We start from the raw sequence: 18,635 nt of genomic DNA, 5'->3' as shown, positions 1-18,635 counted from the left end.
GCTGGGGACAGGGATGAGGAGACAAGAGGGGACAGGGATGGGGACAGGAATGGGGCTGGAGGTAGAGGTGGGGACAGGGATGGGAACAGGAATTGGGGACAGGGATGGGGACAGGGATGGGGACAGGAATTGGGGACAGGGATGGGACTGGAGGTGGGGATGTGGATGAGGCTGGTGATGGAAATGGGGATGGGGACAAGGACCAGGACAGGCTCGGTGGCAGGACTGGGGACAGGGACACGAACAGTGACAGGGATGGGGACACGGACAGGGACACAAACAGTGACAGGGATGGGGACATGGACAGGGACACAAACAGTGACACGGATGGGGACAGCCCCACATCCTGCTCTGTCAGCGGAACGGGTGGAAGAAGCGGGGGATTAAACACCCCAAATCCCAAAGCTCCCCCATTCCCGGGAAGCTCCAGCTCCATATCCCAGAGCCCCATCCCCGCCGAGGCCGTGGTTGGTGGCGAGGTGGCCGCAGAGTGACCTCTAACGGCGGCGGTGACACGGCCAGAGGGGACACGGCCCAGCTGCCACCAGGCTGTCCCCAGCCCCAGGTCCCCTCATGCCACACGGGTGGCCTGTGTCCCCCTCTCCAGCGCAGGGAGAAGGGACAGGAGCACGGTGGTGACAAACAGGACGTTCCTGGCACCCGGAGGATGGATTTTATTATTTTCCCGGGATTTCCCAGCCCGGAGCTGTCACCGGCGCCTGGCACGTGAGGCGGTGACCGGAATCCATCGGGAAGGGACGAGGGGCTGGAATGGGGCTGGGGGATCCCCAGGGGAGTCCCTGGATCCAGCCAGGATTGGGAAATTCCAGCGGGCCCAGCAGGTCCGGGATCCAAGAGCCGCCAGGTCAGGATGCTCCGTCCATCTGGAAAAGGTTGGGAACGGCTGGGGACACTCCATGGGGACAGAGGAGCATCCCGAGTGTCCCTGGAGGGGTTGGCATCCATCTGTGCCTTGGAGCCCCTCTGGAATGAGGCTGGGACGGGGATTTTGGGTCCCCACCGGGCTCTGTCCCTCCTGTCCCTGTGACAGTGACACCACCACGGCTGTGGTGGCACTGCGGGGCTGGGCGGGATCCTGGATCCACATCCCATTCCCAGCCCGGGGATTCCCAGGAAGGACCCCCCGGGAGCTCAGGGGACCCCAGGGCTGTCCCCACCGAGGTCCCCACCTGTGACAGGTCCTGTTTGCTCCTCAGCTCCAGGGTGTCCTCGGCACGGGACCAGCTCCGGAACCTCCTGATCCTGGCAGGGAGCACGGGGAGCTGCCACCCCTGGGGCTGGCTCAGCCCGGGGGCCCTGTGCCACCACCCCGGGGTCCTTGTCACCACCCCAGAGGCACTGTCCCCTGATCCCGGGGTTCGTGTCCTGATGCCAGGGTCCTTGTCCCCTGACCCTGGGGTCCCTGGCCTCTGACTCTGGGGTCTCTGTGCCACTCTGGGGTCCCTGTGCCCCCCTCCCAGGGTCCCTCTGCCACCCCGTGGTCCTTGTGCCACCCCGGTGTCCCTGTCCCCTGATCCCGGGGTCCCTGTCCCCCCACCCCAGGTTCCCTGTGCCACTCCGGTGTCCCTGTCCCTCACTCCTGGTGTCCCTGTCCCCCCCCACGCCAGGGTCCCTGTGCCACCCTGGGGTCCCTATCCCCTGATCCCGGGGTCCCTGTTCCCCCACCCCAGAGTCCTTGATCCACCCTGGTGTCCCTGTCCCCTGATCTCAGGGTCCCTGTGCCACTCCGGTGTCCCTGTCCCCCACTCCTGATGTCCCTGTCCCCCCACCCCGCCCCATCCAGGACGTCACCTGGGCCACACCTTCATGGCCAGCAGGACCACGATGGTGATGGCCACGATGGCCATGAGCAGCCCGGACAGGAGCCGGTAGGTCCACAGGTGGCTGAGAGCTGCGGACACAGGTGGGGTCAGTGCCAGCGGGACCCCCCCAGACCCCGAGAGGGGTGAAGGGGACACTGGGGTGACAGTCAGACCCCTTGGCAGGGGTGGGGACACACGTGGAAGGGGACAATCACTGCTCCTGCCTACCCCTGTCCTAAAGGCCACCCTACCAGGGAGCACGAGATGTCCCCAAGTGCCACCACCCTCATATTTTACCGCTCGACCCCAAGCCACCTCCTCACTCAATTCTCACCCTCCATCACCATCCCACTTCCCGCTTCCAGGGATTTATTTTGGTTTTAGGATTCCCCCAGCCCCGCAGGAGCATCCGGCCCCACTCACTGTGGACATCCAAGTCGGCGCTGGCCGTGGCGTTGCCCAGGGCGTTGGTGGCCACGCAGACGTAGCGTCCCCCGGCCGCTGTCCCCAAGGCCACCAGCTCCAGGCGCAGGGCGTTGTGCGAGGGGACGGCGCGGAGCCCCGGGGTGACAGCGGGGGACAGGCTGGTGGCCAGGAGGTGGCCGCGGTGGTGCAGGGCCAGCCAGGAGGGCGGGTGGCTCTCGGCCGTGCACAGCACGATGGCCCCGCGCCCGTCGCGGTTCTCCAGGAAGGTGCTGACCGAGACGGCCCGAGGAGGGTCTGTGAGGGGACAGGGAGGGTGGCAGTGGGACACGGGGTGGGACAGTCCCCCCCAAAAGTGGTTGGGAGTGTCCCTGGATCTGTCCCATCCCTCTCATCCCGGAGCTGGGGGATTCGAACCCTCTCCAGTCCTTGTCCTGCCACCCCAGAGCTGGAGAATCTTCCTGACTTGGAGCTTCCGGGCTCCGAATCTGACTTTGGAGGGGCCAATCCTAAAACAAATCCCAAATCTCTTTCCCAAAAGCTTCCTAATGCATCCCTCCTCCAGCCTGGAGCATCATCACACCCCCTCCAGCCCTTCGCTCCCGCCTCCAGCTGGAGAATTCCTCAGTTTGGAGCTTTTTGGCTCCAAATCCAAACTCTGAATTCTAAAAATTCTAAATTCTAAATCATAAAATAAAAAACAAACATAAAAACAACTCTAAAATCCCCTTCCCCAGGTCACCAAGAGCTTCCTAACTCATCCCTTCTCCATCCTGGATCATCCCCACCCACCCCTGCCCCGGTGCCTTCCCATCTTCCCCAGCCCCTCATCCCACACCCAACCAGAGAATTCCTCCGTTTTGGAGCATTTTGGCCCCAAATCTACCTAAAAAAAAAAAGACCCCGAAATCCCCAAAAGGGATCAGGGCAGGAAGAGGAAGAAACTCTTCCCTTGGGGAGGTGACTCCCATGGGCTGGGGACACCCAGCTTGTCACCGGCTGTGCCTGGGGACACTCACAGAGGACACTGAGGCTGGTGGGGACGGAGGTGGCCGTGCCCCACGTCCCGCTGGCCTGGCACTGGTAGGAGCCGGCGTCGGCGCTGGACACGCGGCTGAGGACGAAGGAACCGGACTGTCCCTCCCAAAGCCACCGCCCGTCCCGGTACCACGTGTAGTTGACGCCTTTGTCCCCCCACGCGGTGGCCTCGCAGTTCATGGTGGCCCTGGCACCCTCGGGGACGTCCTGCGAGGGCTCCACCGTCAGCGTGACCCCTGAGGAGGGACATCGGCCACTCAAGGAGCTACAGAAGCTCCCGGAGCTGGGACAACCCCACAGCCTGGGGACAGGGGGACGCGGCGACAGCTCACCTGTCACTTCCAGCCGCAGGGACGCGGTGGCCGAGCCGCGGCTGTTGGTGGCCGAGCACAGGTAGAGCCCCGCGTCCCCGGGCTCCAGCCCCGCCATCCCCACCCGCAGCGACGTGGGGGTGGCCCGGACCTCGAAGCGGGGGTCAGAGGTGCCGCGGCTGGTGGCCAGGGGTGGGTGGCCCTGTCCCCTGCTCACGGCGATGTCGGGCGGGGGGACACCGTCGGCCGAGCAGAGCAGCTCCGCCCGTCGCCCCCCGCGGGGCTCCAGCAGCGCCGCGAAGCTGGGCTCCTGCGGGGCATCTGCGGCGACAAGGACACCGCGTGTCCCCCCAGCCCCGCGCGGGGAGGTGTCACCCCCGAGGAGGGGCCGCGGGTGTGGCGACACACACCGGGCAGCGACATCCCCCGCGTGTCCCGCTGTCCCCTCCCGCCCCTCCCGGAGGTGTTGCCCTTCACTCACAGAGCACGGAGAGGGCGGCGGGGGCGGCGAGGGGACCCCGGCCCGCCCGGCAGCCGTAGAGCCCCGCGTCGGAGCGGTGGCCGCGGAGCCCCAGCGAGGGCTCGGGTCCCTCTGTCACCCACCGGCCGTTCTTGAACCACGTGTAGAGGGTCCCCGGCTGCGCGTGAGGGGCCTGGCACGTCAGGGTCACCTCTGTCCCCTCCGGCACCTCGGCCGAGGGTCGCACCAGCACCTTGGTGGCTGCGGGGAGCCGAGAGGATTTGGCCGCGCTTTCCCCTTTGAAGAACCCCCCGCCCCAAATTTCAGAGGGGGGCGGGTGCTCACCTTGGGTGTCCCCAACCTCCAGCCCTTCCAAAACGGGGTACCCCCAATCCTGACCCCTTCGATGCCCCCCTGGGAGTGTCCCCGAGTGTCCCCGAGTGTCCCCTTGTCCCCCTCCTCACCTTGCACGCGGAGCGTGAGGGACGCGCGGGTGTCGCCGAGGGCGCTCCGTGCCTGGCACTCGTATTCGCCCTCATCCTCCTCGGAGGCTTCCCGGAATTCCAGGCGCAGCGCGTTGGGAGTGGGGGACACGCGGATGCTCTGCCGGGGGGTGTCACCTCCTCCGGGGGGGCTGGAGGCCAGCCGGTGTCCCCCCCTGAGCAGCGTCAGCTGGGCCGGGGGGTGGCTGTCCACGGCGCACAGCAGGATGGTGGCCGTGCCCTGGCTGCTCTCGGCGAAGGATTGCAGCCGCAGGTTCCTGGGAGGGTCTGCGGGACCGGGAAAAAGCATGGAGCGTGGGATAATCCAGGAATCCTTTGGGTTGGGGAAGCCCTCCGAGCTCACGGAGTCCAGCTGTCCCCACCTGGTACTGGTCAGGCCACCGCTGAGCGCGTCCCCAAGTGCCGCATGCCAAGGAATTTCCAGGAGGAAAATTCCCGATATCCACCTTAAACCTCCCCTGGCGCAGCTTTTGGCCGTTTCCCTTTGTCCTGTCTGAGACTTTCCCAGCTCCCTCAGCTTTTCCTGCTGCTCCAACCCCTTCATGCCAGGGATTCCCCGTGCTCCAGGGCCTCCATCCCGCATTCATCATGAAGATTTATAAATTAACACCATCTTTTTCTCGTAAAAAAGGGGAAAAAAAAATTTCTCATGTTCTGACTCACAACAACATTTTTTCCTTTTTTTTTATTTTATTGTTTTTAAAGTCCAGTTTTGATTTTCCCAATCAGGGATAAAAAATAAAACAATAAAAAAAATTTTTCTTAGATCCAGCATTAATTTCTGAAAGCCAAGGATTTTCCTGCTGGGTTTGGTGTGGAGCACAAGGAAACCTGGAGCAGGTTTTGGGGGTCTCTGGGCAGGTCTGGGGTGTGAAGCTTGGCTTAATTACCCTCTGGGATACATTTTTTCAACCTCCCCTTAATTAATTAATCCCCCCAAATTAAACCAGGCCTTACTGCCTCATCTCTCCAGCCAAAGGAACCGACCGAGGGGTGACACCAGGTGACACCGGGTGACACCAGGCTGCCCTTGGGGACTCACAGAGGACGCTGAGGGTGGCAGGGATGGCACTGTGGTTCCGGGCCGGGGTCCGTATGGAGCACTGGTAGGAGCCGGCGTCGGAGGCGGTGACCCCAGGGAAGGTGAGATTTTGGGAAGAGCCGGTGGCCAGCCACACCTGGTTCCGGTACCAGCTGTAGCTCAGCACGTCCTGGTCCCCTCCTGCCACCGCGCAGGTGAGGGTGGCAGCGTCCCCTTCCCGCACGTCTGGGGACGGCCGGATCCAGACCCGGGCGGCTGCGCGGGAAGGGAGGAAAATGTGGTGATCCCTCGTTTTCCAGGGCGGGAAAAGTCAGGGAATTGCAGGGCAGTAAAAAGAGGGAATGGCCGCCGCATCCCACAGGTGGCAGCATGCCCATGGATTTGTTCGGGATGCTCCATCCCTGAAAGTGTCCAAGGACAGGTTGGACGGGGGCTTGGAGCAGCCTGGGATAATGGAAGGTATCCCATGGCAAGGGTGGGATTCATGGGATTTAAGGTTTCTCCCAACCCAAACCATTCCATGATTCCTGGGGTGATGGAGGGCGGTGCCACGGATGGAGACAGCACGGGCAGCCCTTGGAATCACATCCAAGCAGAGCCGTGTCCCTTTGCCACATGCCCGAGACACCCGCAGCAATTTGGGAATATCTCCACCCCCACAAACACGGATTTTCCCCAGTTTTCCCCCCCATTTTCATCCTGTCCATCCTATTCCAGCTGCTCTCCGTGTTCCCCATTCCCATCCTTCCCCATTCCTTCACCTCGTCACCATAACTGCAATCCCATCACTCCACCTGCTCTCCACCCCCTTCCCACCCTATTCCCGTTCCCATTCCCATTCCCATTCCCATTCCCATTCCCATCCCATGGATCCCATCCCACCCCATGGATCCCATCCCACCCCATGGATCCCATCCCACCCCATGGATCCCATCCCATCCCATCCCATCCCATCCCATCCCATCCCATCCCATCCCATCCCATCCCATCCCATCCCCATTCCCAGTGACTCACCGCCTCCGGAGAAGTTCCTGGCAGCGCTGGCGTTGCCGTGGGCGTTGGTGGCCACACACTGGTACTCGCCCTCGTCCTGCAGCAGCACGGGGTGGACACGGACACGCAGCGCGTTGGTGGCCGAGGTGACACTGAGCCGTGGCCGAGGGACAGGCGGTGACAGCGCCGTGGAGGCCACCAGGGCCCCATCCTTGAAGAGGGCCAGCTGTGCCGGCGGGGAGCTGTCCACAGAGCACTCCAGGATCCCGCGCTGTCCCGACGGAGGCTCCAGGAAGGTGCTGAGCACTGGTGCCCTTGGAGGGTCTGCCCGGGAGGGTGGGAGAGGCTTGAGGATGCACCCAGAGACCCCCAGGACACAGCGAGGTGCCAGCGTCCAGCTCGGCACCGTCCCATGGGTGCCATCCCATGGGTGCCATTCCAATGGTGCCATCCCATCAGTGCCATTCCAATGGTGCCATCCCATTGTTGTCATTCCAGTTGTACCACCCCATCAGTGCCATCCCATTGGTGCCATCTCATCAATGCCACCCCATCAGTGCCACCCCATCAGTGCCATCCCATTGGTGCCATCCCATGGGTGCCACCCCATCAGTGCCATCCCATTGGTGCCACCCCATCAGTGCCATCCCATGGGTGCCATTCCAATAGTGCCATCCCATCAGTGCCATCTCATCAATGCCACCCCATCAGTGCCACCCCATCAATGCCACCCCATCAGTGCCATCCCATTGGTGCCATCTCATCAATGCCACCCCATCAGTGCCACCCCATCAGTGCCATCCCATTGGTGCCATCTCATCAATGCCACCCCATCAGTGCCATCCTATGGGTGCCATCCCATGGGTGCCACCCCATCAGTGCCATCCCATCAGTGCCATCCTATCAGTGCCATCCCATCAGTGCCATCCCATCAGTGCCATCCCATCAGTGCCATCCCATCAATGCCATTCCAATGGTGCCATTCCATGGGTGCCACCCCATCAATGCCACCCCATCAATGCCACCCCATCAGTGCCACCCCATCAGTGCCATCCTATCAGTGCCATCCCATCAGTGCCATCCCAGTGGTGCCGTCCCAGTGGTGCCATCCCATCATCACCATCCCATTGGCACCATTCCAGTGGTGCCATCTCATTCCAGCACCATCCTCTCCCTGGCAACATCTCACTGGCACCATCCCACCATCCCCATCCCAATCCCATCTCACCATCCCATGGATCCCGTGGATCCCGTGGATCCCGTGGATCCCATCCCATCCCACGGATCCCATCCCACGGATCCCATCCCATCCCATCCCATCCCATCCCATCCCATCCCATCCCATCCCATCCCATCCCATCCCATCCCATCCCATCCCATCCCATCCCATCCCATCCCATCCCATGGATCCCATCCCATCCCATCCCATGGATCCCATCCCATCCCATCCCATGGATCCCATCCCATCCCATCCCATCCCATCCCATCCCATCCCATCCCATCCCATCCCATCCCATCCCATCCCATCCCATCCCATCCCATCCCATCCCATCCCATCCCATCCCATCCCATCCCATCCCTTCTCCCACTCACAGCAGACGCTCAGGGTGACAGCGGGGGACGCGCCGCTCCCCGCGGAGCCCCGGGTGCGGCAGTGGTAGAGCCCGGTGGCAGCGCTGGTGACACGGGACAGCACAAGGACACTGTCGGGACCCTCCTGGAGCCACCTGCTGTCCTTGTACCAGGAGTAGACGGTGTCACCCAGTGGCTCTCCGGCCACCTGGCACATCAGGGACACGCTGTCACCTTCCAGCACCTCCGAGGACGGTGAGATCAGGACTCGGGTGGCTGGAGCAGGGACAGTGCCAGCTCAGAAGGGACAGGGCAGAGCTCGGCGCTGCCCGTGTTCCCTCGTCGCTTCCGTGGGGTGCAATATTCCTGCTCCATCCAAGGATTCGGGATGGCTCCCATGTCCCATTGGTGCTCCCTGTCCCCTCTGAGTGTCCCCAGCTCCTGGAGATGCCCAGGGCTGAGGTGCTGGAACACGGGCAGGGGGTGGCACTGGGAGATCTGGTGGCACTGGGAGATCTGGTGGCACTGGGAGATCTGGTGGCACTGGGAGGGATCTGGTGGCACTGGGAGGGATGTGGTGGGACTGGGAGGGACTGGGAGGGATCTGGTGGCACTGGGAGGGATCTGGTGGCACTGGGAGGGATCTGGCGGCATTGGGAGGGATCTGGTGGCATTGGGAGGGATCTGGTGGCACTGGGAGGGATCTGGCAGCACTGGGAGGGATCTGGTGGCATTGGGAGGGATCTGGTGGCATTGGGAGGGATCTGGCAGCACTGGGAGGGACCTGGTGGCATTGGGAGGGATCTGGTGGCATTGGGAGGGATCTGGCAGCACTGGGAGGGATCTGGCAGCACTGGGAGGGATCTGGCAGCACTGGGAGGGATCTGGTGGCACTGGGAGCACAGACACGCGGTCATTCCCGCGGGATGAGCCGCTGCGATTCCCCAACCCCGCTCTCCCCACCTTGCACGCGCAGGTACACCCGGCGCTCCGCGGAGCCGTGCGCGTTGGTGGCCGTGCACCGGTAGCTGCCATCGTCTGCCGGTGTCACCTCCCGGATCTCCACCCGCAGCGAGTTGGGGACAGCGGAGACGGTGACCCGCGGGCTGCTCCCGCCGGCACTGGTGGCCACCGGCTCCTGGTCCCGGAACAGGGCCAGCTGGGCCGGGGGGTTGCTGGCCACGGAGCACTGGAAGATGGCCAAGGAGCCCCGCTCGGCCTCCAGGAAAGCCGTCAGGAAAAGGTCCCGGGGAGGGTCTGTGAGGGGGGAGTGGGATGAGAGGCCGGGAATTCCATCGGGAGAGGGGTTCCGGGGAGTGGTCACTGCTCTGGGGGTCTGGGAGGGGATGGGAGGGAAGAGGGAAAAGGGAAAAGGGAAAGGGGGAAAAAGGAAAGGGGAAAGGGAAAGGGAAAGGGAAAGGGAAAGGGAAAGGGAAAGGGAAAGGGAAAGGGAAAGGGAAAGGGAAAGGGAAAGGGAAAGGGAAAGGGAAAGGGAGAGGGAAAGGGAAAGGGAAAGGGAAAGGGAAAGGGGGAAAAAGGAAAGGGGAAAGGGAAGGAGAAAGGGAAAAGGAAACGGGACAGGGGAAAGGGGAAATTGGAAAAGGGGGAAAAGGAAAAGGGGAAAATAAAAGGAAGGAAAAGGGGAAACAGGAAAGGGAAAGGGAAAAGGGAAATGGAAAGGAAAAGGAAAAGGAAAAGGAAAAGGAAAAGGAAAAGGAAAAGGAAAAGGAAAAGGAAAAGGAAAAGGTAAAGGAAAAGGAAAAGGAAAAGGAAAAGGAAAAGGAGAAAAAGGGAAAAAGGGAAAAAGGGAAAAAGGGAAAAAGGGAAAGGTACGCACACAGCACATCCAGGAGGATGTCAGGAGAGCTCCGGCTGCTGCCTGCGGTGCTGGCCTGGCACCGGTAGAGCCCGGTGTCCCTGCTGGCCACTGGCCACAGCAGCAGCGAGGTGGCCGAGCCCCCGGTGATCTGCTGCCCGTTGTGGTACCAGGTGACGTTGGGGACAGCTGTGGAGCCGCTGCTCAGGTGACAGGTGAGGGTGGCATTGTCACCCTCCAGCACGCGGGGGGATGGGGACACGGTGACATTGGCAGCTGTGGGCAGGAGCAAACGGGGTCTGGTGTCAATGGTGGGGTGACAACCCCCTAAAGCCACCAAGGACAAATTCCAGCTGATCCCACAGTGCCGTGGTGGGGACAGCTGTGAGCCTGGCAGTGCCACCAGCCCAGGGACACCGCCTGGCCACGTTTTGCTCCGTGCTCTTGTCACACACAGCCAGGGAATCCCCACCAGGGGCTGGAATGTCATGGGGGAGCCACCATGTCTGGATTTCATGGACATGTGGCATTTCCGTGTGGCATTTCCGTGTGGCATTTCCGTGTGGCATTTCCGTGTGGCATTTCCGTGTGGCATTTCCATGTGGAATTTCCGTGTGGCATTTCTGCTCCTCCTGCCACCGTCTCCTGAGCTTGCCTCCTTCCCCAGCATTCCCTTCCCGCTCTCCCCTCTCCCAGAACATTCCCAGATGCCACAATCCCGTCCCCTGTCCCCTCTCCCCACTCACTGTCGGCCTTGAAATCCACAGTGGCGCTGGAGCTTCCTTGGGAATTCCCAGCCTGGCACACATAAATCCCCTCATCCTCCACTACCACATCCCGGATTTCCACCTTCAGGTTGTTGTAGGACCTGGTGACGTGGACCCTGGGGCTGGTGGCTTGGGGACAGCCCTGGCTGCAGGCGATGACATCGTCGCCTCTCCGGAGGGTGAGGTTGGACTCGGGATCGCTCCCCACGGAGCACTGGATGATTCCCAGGCGGCCGCCCTGCCCCTGCAGGAACGAGCTCAGCACCGGCTGCCTCGGGGGGTCTGTGGGGGGAAAACTGGATCCGTGAAGTTGGGAAAACTCCCAGAATCCAAGGGATTGATGCTTCCAACACCGCCTGATCATCCGGGTTGGATGGGGTCTGGAATAATCTGGGAGAGTGGAAGGTGTCTCTGCCAAGGGGAGAGGGGTTGGGGGTAGAAAGGGCTTTGAGGTCCCTCCCAACCCAAACCAGGGACCAAACACTGCTGGATCTGTTGGGAAAACCCTGAGAATCCAAGGGATTGATGCTTCCGGTGCTGCCTGAGAAACTCTTGCACATCCAGGTTGGACCTACCTGGTGCCGTGGGAGGGGTCCTTGCCCATGGCAGAGGGGTCAGAATGAGATGGGCTTTGAGGTCCCCCAAGCCCAAGCCATTCGTGGTTCTGTCACCATTTAGTTCCTGAAACTCTCGGGAAGGTGGGAATTCTCCAAATTCCTCCTGCCCCAGATTCCCAGATTTACCCGCCAAAGGGAATTTTTCACCCTCCCCACATTCCCGCCCAAGAGCTCCTTGGCTGGTGGGGATGGGGGAAACCTCAGGGTGGGAGCAGCCCCAGCTCAGCCCCAGGACCCTCTGGAATTCTCACAGGACACTCACAGAACACTCGGAGCGGAACAGTCTCCGACGTGTCACTGCCGTTCCTGCTCCTGACCTGGCACTGGAAGGCGCCGGCGTCGTCTCCGCGGACAGACGGGAATTCCAGGGTCGGGAATGAGGTGTCCTGGAGCCTCCGGCCGTTCCTGTACCAGGTGTAGAGCGGCTTCTCGGCCGTGTGCCCTGTCCCCACGCAGGTCAGAGTGACCGCGGTCCCCTCTGTCACCTCTGCCGAGGGCTGGATCAGGAGCTCTGCAGCTGGAGGAGGAGTGGGATATCAGGGAAAGCGGGAAATCCTTCCCATGGATCCATCCAGCTACAATTCCATGTTCGGCTTCCCTGAGACGCCTCTCTTGCTGGAGCCTATGGGTTCTGTGGGTCTTTGGGAGGTGACATTCCCTGGGGACACTGCACAGGCCAACTTCCTGACCCTTTCCTGCTTTTCCCAAGTGTCAGGTTCATCCAGGTGACTTTTTCCCTGGACAGACCCTGTCCCCTCTTCCCATTGGTTGGCCTTGTCCAAATTCCAGTTCCCACACCCAAATCCAGGTTTGGATTCTCTGGAATTGAATCTTGAGATCTCTTTCTGGGTTTTTTTGAGATCCTAAAGGATGTTCCCTCTTGGACATGAATTTGGGGGACTTTTCTCTCCTTCTGCTGCCTCTGTCACCCCAAATTATCTGGACTTGGGGGTCAGGCATCAGTGACCGGTGGGGATGGATGGGGCAGAAAAATTTGGATAAATTTACTGATTTTTGGCATTTTTGGAAAACAAAACCTGGGAGCCCCTTCAGCTCCAAAAGCAGCTCTGGCCCTACTGACGAGGGACAGCCCCCAGTGCCATCCATGTCCCCCAGTGCCACCACAGGTGTCCCTCCTGCTCTGTGGGCTGCGTTCCCCCCAATTTTGGGGGTTCACCATCACCCCAAACCCAAGATCAGCCTCATCACCCTGGGACTCACTGCGGGGCATGAGGACTTTGGTGGCACTGGCGTTGCCATGGACGTTGCTGGCGGTGCAGCCGTACTTCCCGCTATCCTGGGGTCCCGCATCCTGGATTTCCAGCCGCAGGGAATTGCGGGAGGTGGTGACACCGAGCCGTTGGCGCAGGGCCACCTGCGCCCCGCTGGTGGCCAGCACGGTGCCGTCGCGGTCGATGGCCAGGGTGGCCGGAGGGTGGCTGTCCACAGTGCAGCGGACGATGACCAGCCGGCCACCCTGGGTCTCCTGGAAGAGCGTGAGGGTGGGAATTCGGGGTGGATCTGTGGGATGGGAGAGGATGCTGAGGTCGGGATGTCCTCGTGGTGTGGCCACAGTGAAAATCCAGGAGTGGTTTGAGTTGGAGGGGACATGAAATCCCAGCTGGTCCCATGGGCACCTTCTACTGTCACAGGTGGCTCCAAGTCCCATCCAACCTGGCCTCGGGCACTTCCAGGGATGGGAAATGTCCCTCCAGCCAACCCAGATGTCACAACCAGCTCGTCCAGTGTGTCACCGGGTCAGATTTACCCCAAAATTGTCACAACCAACGCATGGCTGGGTTATTTTCCCCCTCAAAACCTCCTGAGCTGTTCTTATCCCTCTGGATTCTCCATGAGAAACCTCCCCAGGTCTTATGGAGTGGAGGGGACTAGTGGGAGATGCTGTGATGGACACATCCCAAATGTCACTTAATGTCACCTTCACACTTGGCCCATGGCCAGAATTTGTTGTATTCCCATAAAATTCAGCCAGCAGGGATGACCCCCTCCCTCCCCCTACATCTGCCCCCGGGGAAGAGGCTTTTCCATGAATTTTTTGGGAGATCTCCTGGATTTTGGGGGGTTTTGCACGGCCCCGCGTGGCAGGAGCTGGTGGCACTCACACGTCACGCTGAGGCTGATGGCCTGGGCCGTGTCACTGCCCTGGCTGTTGGTCACTTGGCAGGAGTAGTAGCCGGCGTCGCCGGTGGTCACCGCGGGGAAGAGGAGCGTGTGCGCCGGGCCCTCCTTGAGCCACGCGCTGTTCTTGTACCAGGTGTAGGTCAGCTCATCGGGATGTCCCTCCCGCCCGGGGACGTCGCAGGACAAGGTGGTGGCCGTCCCCTCCCGCACCTCGGCCGCAGGGCTGGCCGAGATCTCTGCGGCTGAGGGGGAAGGGACGCGTCCAGGATGGCCCCGGGGACAGGAAAAGAGAACCCCCACCCCAAATCCCCCATTCCAGAGCCTGGGAGGAGATGGGAGCCCCTCAGGGGGTGACAACAGAGCTGGGGGATGTTTGGGTTTGTCCCCTGCCACCAGCTGGGGACAGCTGGCTTTGGAGCAGAGCCTTGGGGACAAACTCACGGTGGGTGGGGAGGGGTCTGTCACCTCTCAGGGTGGGCACGGGGGGCGCTGGGGGGAGCACAGGGACCCATCCTGGGGGGAGATGTTCCCTGTGGGATTCCAGCTGGGCAGGGAAGGCTGGGATTTGTCTTTGCTGTGGGATCTGCTGGGAACAGGAACCTCTTCCCTTCCCTGAGGGGGTGGGGAGGGGCTGGGCTGGAATTCCCAGAGAAGCCGTGGCTGCCCCCTGGATCCCTGGAAATGTCCAAGGCCAGCTTGGACACGGCCTGGATCCAGCTGGGATAGCAGGAAGTGCCCCTGCACACGGCAGGGGTGGGAATGATCCATGAGGTCCCTTCCCACCACAGCTCTGCATCTCCACGAGCTCCCAAACCCTTCCCAGATTTCCCTTGGCTGGAAATCCCGCCCTGTTTTTTGGGATCACGAGGACAAGGGACACAGGTGAGGCGGAATGGGGCCACCACCCTCCTCCTGCACGGACACCCCAATTCCCGGACCTCCAGCAGCACCAGCCACCTCCATCCATCCCAGCCCACCCCACCCCAACGTGGGACGCTCGGACACGGATGTCCCAGCCCGGCAGAGCTCCCGTGGCGCTTACAGAACACGCGGAGGGTGACATCAGGTGACACGCCGGTGCCGAGGACGTTCTGGGCCTCGCAGCGGTACCGCCCGTGGTCCTGGCGGCGCACGCCCCGCAGGGCCAGCACCCGCTCGGTGCCCACGGCCACCCCGTCCTTGTACCAGTGGTACCCCGAGACCGGCGGGTGGCTGCTGCCAACCTCGCAGCTCAGCGTCACCGTGTCACCCACGCCGATGTTCCCCGAGGATGGGCTCAGCGACACCCGGGTGTCCTTGGGAGTGTCTGCGGGGGGCACAGAGAGACGCGGGGTCACCACTCCGGGGCAGGGGAGAGGGGAGGTGGGTGACACGAGGTGGCGCCTAAGGGACAGAAGTGGCCAGGGAGCAGGAAAGGGAGGGAGAAGCAGGAGGGAAATGCCGCAGGGCAGGAGGGGGTGGCAAGAGGGGGACCTGGCCGTGGTGGCTGTGGCAGAGGTGTCCCCTGTCCCCACCCCACGTACGCCTGACCCGCAGCACCACCTCCGTGCTCGCCCTCTTGGATCCGTCGGAAACCTCGCAGAGCAGCTTCTTGGAATGGTCCTTCCAGGAGAAGGAGCTGGTCAGGTTCACCTGGTGGCCGACCCCGCTGGTGTCCAGCTGGACGCGGCCGGACACCTCGGACACCCGGGGGTCGTAGCCCTCCCAGCGCAGGACGATGTCACCCCCAGGACAAACGTAGGGCGTGGAGCACTCCAAGGTGGACCTTTGTCCCTCGGTCTGCTCCTCGCTGCTGGTGACGCTGGGACTCTCCAGATCCTCTGGGATGGAGAGCAGAGGCCAGGATGACCTCATGGAATGGGCAAGAAGGGAATTTTTTTGGGGGAATTTCGGTGTTTTACCCACCCGAAACGCTCAGGGTCACATCCCGCGACGCTGACCAGCGGTCGCCGTTGATGATCTCGAAGCGGAACCTGTAGAGGCCACTGTCCCCTGGTGTCACCCCCCGCAGCAGCAGGGTGCAATTCCGGGCCATGGGGTCCCCCAGGAGCTGGGCACGACCCCCAAAACGGGGATCCACATCCTGGGGGGTGGTGGAGTGGAACACTAGCGTCCGCTGGCCATCGTAGTCCTTGTACCAGATGGCCACGATGCCGTCGGCGGTTGTCACATCCGCGGGGTAGCTGAAGGTGCAGGGGACAACCAGGCAGGACCCCCCGCTGGCCTGCAGGGACTCGGGGTAGGAGACCCCCCAGGAGCCGAGGGCTGTGCCAGGGAAAATGGGGATCAGGGAGCCAGAAGTGTCCCCACTTCCCTCCAGGACACGCTGGGGACACTTTGAGGACAAGCACGGGACCTGTGCTTGATGGGGAAGGTGGGAGAGGAGGCGGGATTTGGGATAAACCCCCCCAGGAGGAGGTTTTGGGTTGGGGAAGGGGGAGATAGCCGGGAAAAGCTGGATCTTTTGGGCCTAAATAATGAGGAAAAAGGGGGAAGCGATCACTTGGGCTCCCGAATTTATTTCCTCACCCCGTTTCCCCACCCTGGCTCCTTGCCCTTGCTCCCATGGCCTGGCTGTCCCCTTGTCACCCCATCCCTGCCCGTCAGGAGCTTGGGATCATGGCAAATCCCCCCCAGGAGCATCCGCTGTGCCAGGAGCAGCCTCGGGATCCCCCAAATTCCATCCTGGCTCCCACTCCCACCCATGCTGGGGCCAATCCCGGCCTCCAGCGCCGCGGGGGACAATCCCGAGGGTGTCGTTGTCCCCATACCTGGCGGGATGAGGCTGGCCAGGAGCAGGAGGCAGCGGGGCAGGCGCATGGTGACACTGCTGGGGGACACTGGGGACACGGGGTCACGCCGGCACACGGGACCCTGGGGACAAGAGGAGGTGGCTGAGGACCTTGGAGTGGGTGGGATGGATCCCTGTGGGATAAATCGTGATGGAAGCGCTGATGGAATCAGAACAGTCCCCAAGATGGGGAGGAAAATAAAAAGGAAGGGGAAAGGGGAAAGAGGAAATGGGAAAGGGGAAAGGGGAAAGGGGAAAGGGGAAAGGGGAAGGAAGGAAAATGAAAGAGGAAAACAAGGGAAAAGGGAAAAGAAATATAAGTATAAAGAAGGAATGTAAAAAGGAATAAAGAGGAGAAAAGGAGAGGAACAAAGAAAATGAAGATGGAAAGAGGAAAAGGGAAAGGAAAAGGGATAGGGAAAGGAAAAGGAAAAGGAAAAGGAAAAGGAAAAGGAAAAGGAAAAGGAAAAAAGGAAAAGATAAAAGAGAAAAGGAAAAGAGAAGAAAAAGAAAAAAGAAAAAGAAAAAGGAAAAATAAAAATTAAAAGAAAAAGAAAAAGAAAAAGAAAAAGAAAAACAGGAAACCAAGAAAAGGAAAAGAAGAGGAAACCCAAAAATAAACAGAGAATTATTTAAAATGTTTTACGGCTTTTTGCAGCTCCAGACAAACTCCTGCCATTCCTTTCCTTCACCCCTCATCACTCCGTGACAAACCAGAATAATTTCACCCTGAAATGCTTCCCAGGATCACGGAAATCCACGATCGGATTGCTGCGAGTTTCGATTCTTCCCTGAGCACTCCTGGGGCTCTCCCTGAGGAACGAGGCCTCTCCCAGCCCCGCTCTGGCCTTTCCCTCTTCACCATTCCCTCCTTCGCTGATACCTCCTTTTTCCACATCTGTATCCAATTTCCTTGCTGCTCCTTGGATTTCGGGGTGGATTTCCCGCTCCCGAGAGCTTGGCTTGGGATTTTTCCCAGGCTACGAGCACAGGGAATGTCTGGGGTATCCCCTGGGTGTCGATGCTCGGAGGGGGGACGATGCGAAGCCACAAATTGTCACGGGATTTGTGCCGGAAGGGGAAGGAAGAGCCGGGATCCAGCCCCCAGCTGGTGCTGCCGCCAAGTTTCGTTTCTTCTCCGGGCTTTCGATTCCTGGGGGCCTCAAAGGGCAGGATGGGATCCCTTGGGACGGGGATCTAATGAGAACAGTGGCCCGTGGCGGGGCCGTGCTGAGCCTGGAATTCCAAGGGTTGTAAAGATTTCTAGGAAAACACTTTTGGAGTGGGGCTGGAGGGGGCTTGGAGAGACCTGGGGAGGGGAAGGTGTCCCTGGTGTCCCTAAATGGGATTTAAGGAATGGGTTGGGATGGGAGGGGTTGAAATCTCATCTCATTCCCATGGGCAGTGACACCTTCCACCATCCCAGGTGGCTCCAAACCCTGTCCAACCTGGCCTTGGACACTTCCAGGAATGGGGCAGCCACAGCAAATCTGGGAATTCCATTCCGGAACCTTCCCACCCTCAGAGGGAGGAATTCTCTTCCAATCTCCCACTTATCCCTGCAGTTTAAAAGTCACTTTTTGGCACAGGAATGAGCACAGAGAGGGGACATTCCAAGTGTGGGACCCTTCAGCTCCATCACATCCCAAAAACCAGAGAAGCAGGGACCATGGGCTGGTGGGACACCGTTCCCCGGGATAAAGGATGGATGTCACCCCCTCCAAGCCTGGATCTGATTCCCGGATTTCCAGGTACTTCCCTGGCTCCTGGCAGGAGATGGACGAGGCTCATCCCAAAGGGATCCTCCACCCCCACCCCTCATCCCAGAATTCCCGTCCTTTCCCATCCCTGGAGAACCACGGCGTTACCTGGCGGTGGCTCCGGCAGTGCCACCTCCGGAGCGGTGACATCGGGAAGCCGCCTGTCCCGGCGCTCAGGGATGTCCCTTTATCAGCCGGGGGAGGAGGAGGAGGAGGGTGAGGAGCCTCAAACCGCAGCACTTCCCTCTTCAATGTCCCTGCCCTGATTCTGGGAAGTGACAGCAGCAGCTTTTCCCTAATTCCGGGTTTTTGGGGCCAGGGTGGGTTTGGAACGCTCCAAGGTCTCCGGATTTAGGGTCCTGCTGGTGGGGCTGGGGCAGGGTTGGTTTTGTTCCCTGTGGGAAGGGTTTGGGATTTGTGCTGATAATTCGGGAATTTTTTTGTTGTGTCTTGGATGGAATCGAGGGCGGCTCTGTCCTCACCCTGCTTGGGGAGGGTTGGAATTTCACTGGGAATTGGGGGGAACACAGCCAGGAAAACTGATCCCAACCCACCCCTGGGATATCCTGGATCGTGT

General features: G+C 60.9%; 1 protein-coding gene across 1 annotated transcript; it reads right to left on the bottom strand.

The window, feature by feature from the left end:
* Positions 1–739: 739 nt before the first annotated feature.
* SIGLEC1 (sialic acid binding Ig like lectin 1) lies at positions 740–18,223 on the bottom strand. Its single transcript, XM_088056161.1, has 22 exons — positions 18,167–18,223; positions 16,279–16,381; positions 15,413–15,772; positions 15,031–15,327; positions 14,550–14,813; positions 13,489–13,749; positions 12,587–12,886; positions 11,628–11,882; positions 10,728–11,030; positions 10,003–10,257; positions 9,129–9,422; positions 8,187–8,441; positions 6,615–6,917; positions 5,601–5,855; positions 4,520–4,825; positions 4,077–4,316; positions 3,617–3,916; positions 3,266–3,520; positions 2,247–2,543; positions 1,813–1,912; positions 1,191–1,263; positions 740–884 (listed from the first exon to the last, which is right to left on the bottom strand). The coding sequence occupies exons 1-22, from the start codon at positions 18,206–18,208 to the stop codon at positions 867–869; spliced, it is 5,136 nt and encodes a 1,711-aa protein (XP_087912287.1). The 5' UTR covers positions 18,209–18,223; the 3' UTR covers positions 740–866.
* Positions 18,224–18,635: the final 412 nt, after the last annotated feature.

This window comes from Pseudopodoces humilis, chromosome 6 (assembly GCF_049639895.1).
Source record: "Pseudopodoces humilis isolate 2021_Gansu_Grassland_sample_001 chromosome 6, ASM4963989v1, whole genome shotgun sequence".
NCBI lineage: Eukaryota > Metazoa > Chordata > Aves > Passeriformes > Paridae > Pseudopodoces > Pseudopodoces humilis.
This window is presented reverse-complemented; position numbering and strand designations above follow the sequence as displayed.

Excerpts from the sequence above, each read along its gene's own strand:
- SIGLEC1 (XM_088056161.1), bottom strand. The coding sequence starts at position 18,208 with ATGTCACCGCTCCGGAGGTGGCACTGCCGGAGCCACCGCCAG. Across the intron at positions 9,423-10,002 it reads CATCCTCCTGGATGTGCTGT|ACCCTCCCCGGGACCTTTTC; the intron begins GTGCGTACCTTT and ends CCCCCCTCACAG. Across the intron at positions 4,317-4,519 it reads CCTCACGCTCCGCGTGCAAG|CCACCAAGGTGCTGGTGCGA; the intron begins GTGAGGAGGGGG and ends GGCTCCCCGCAG.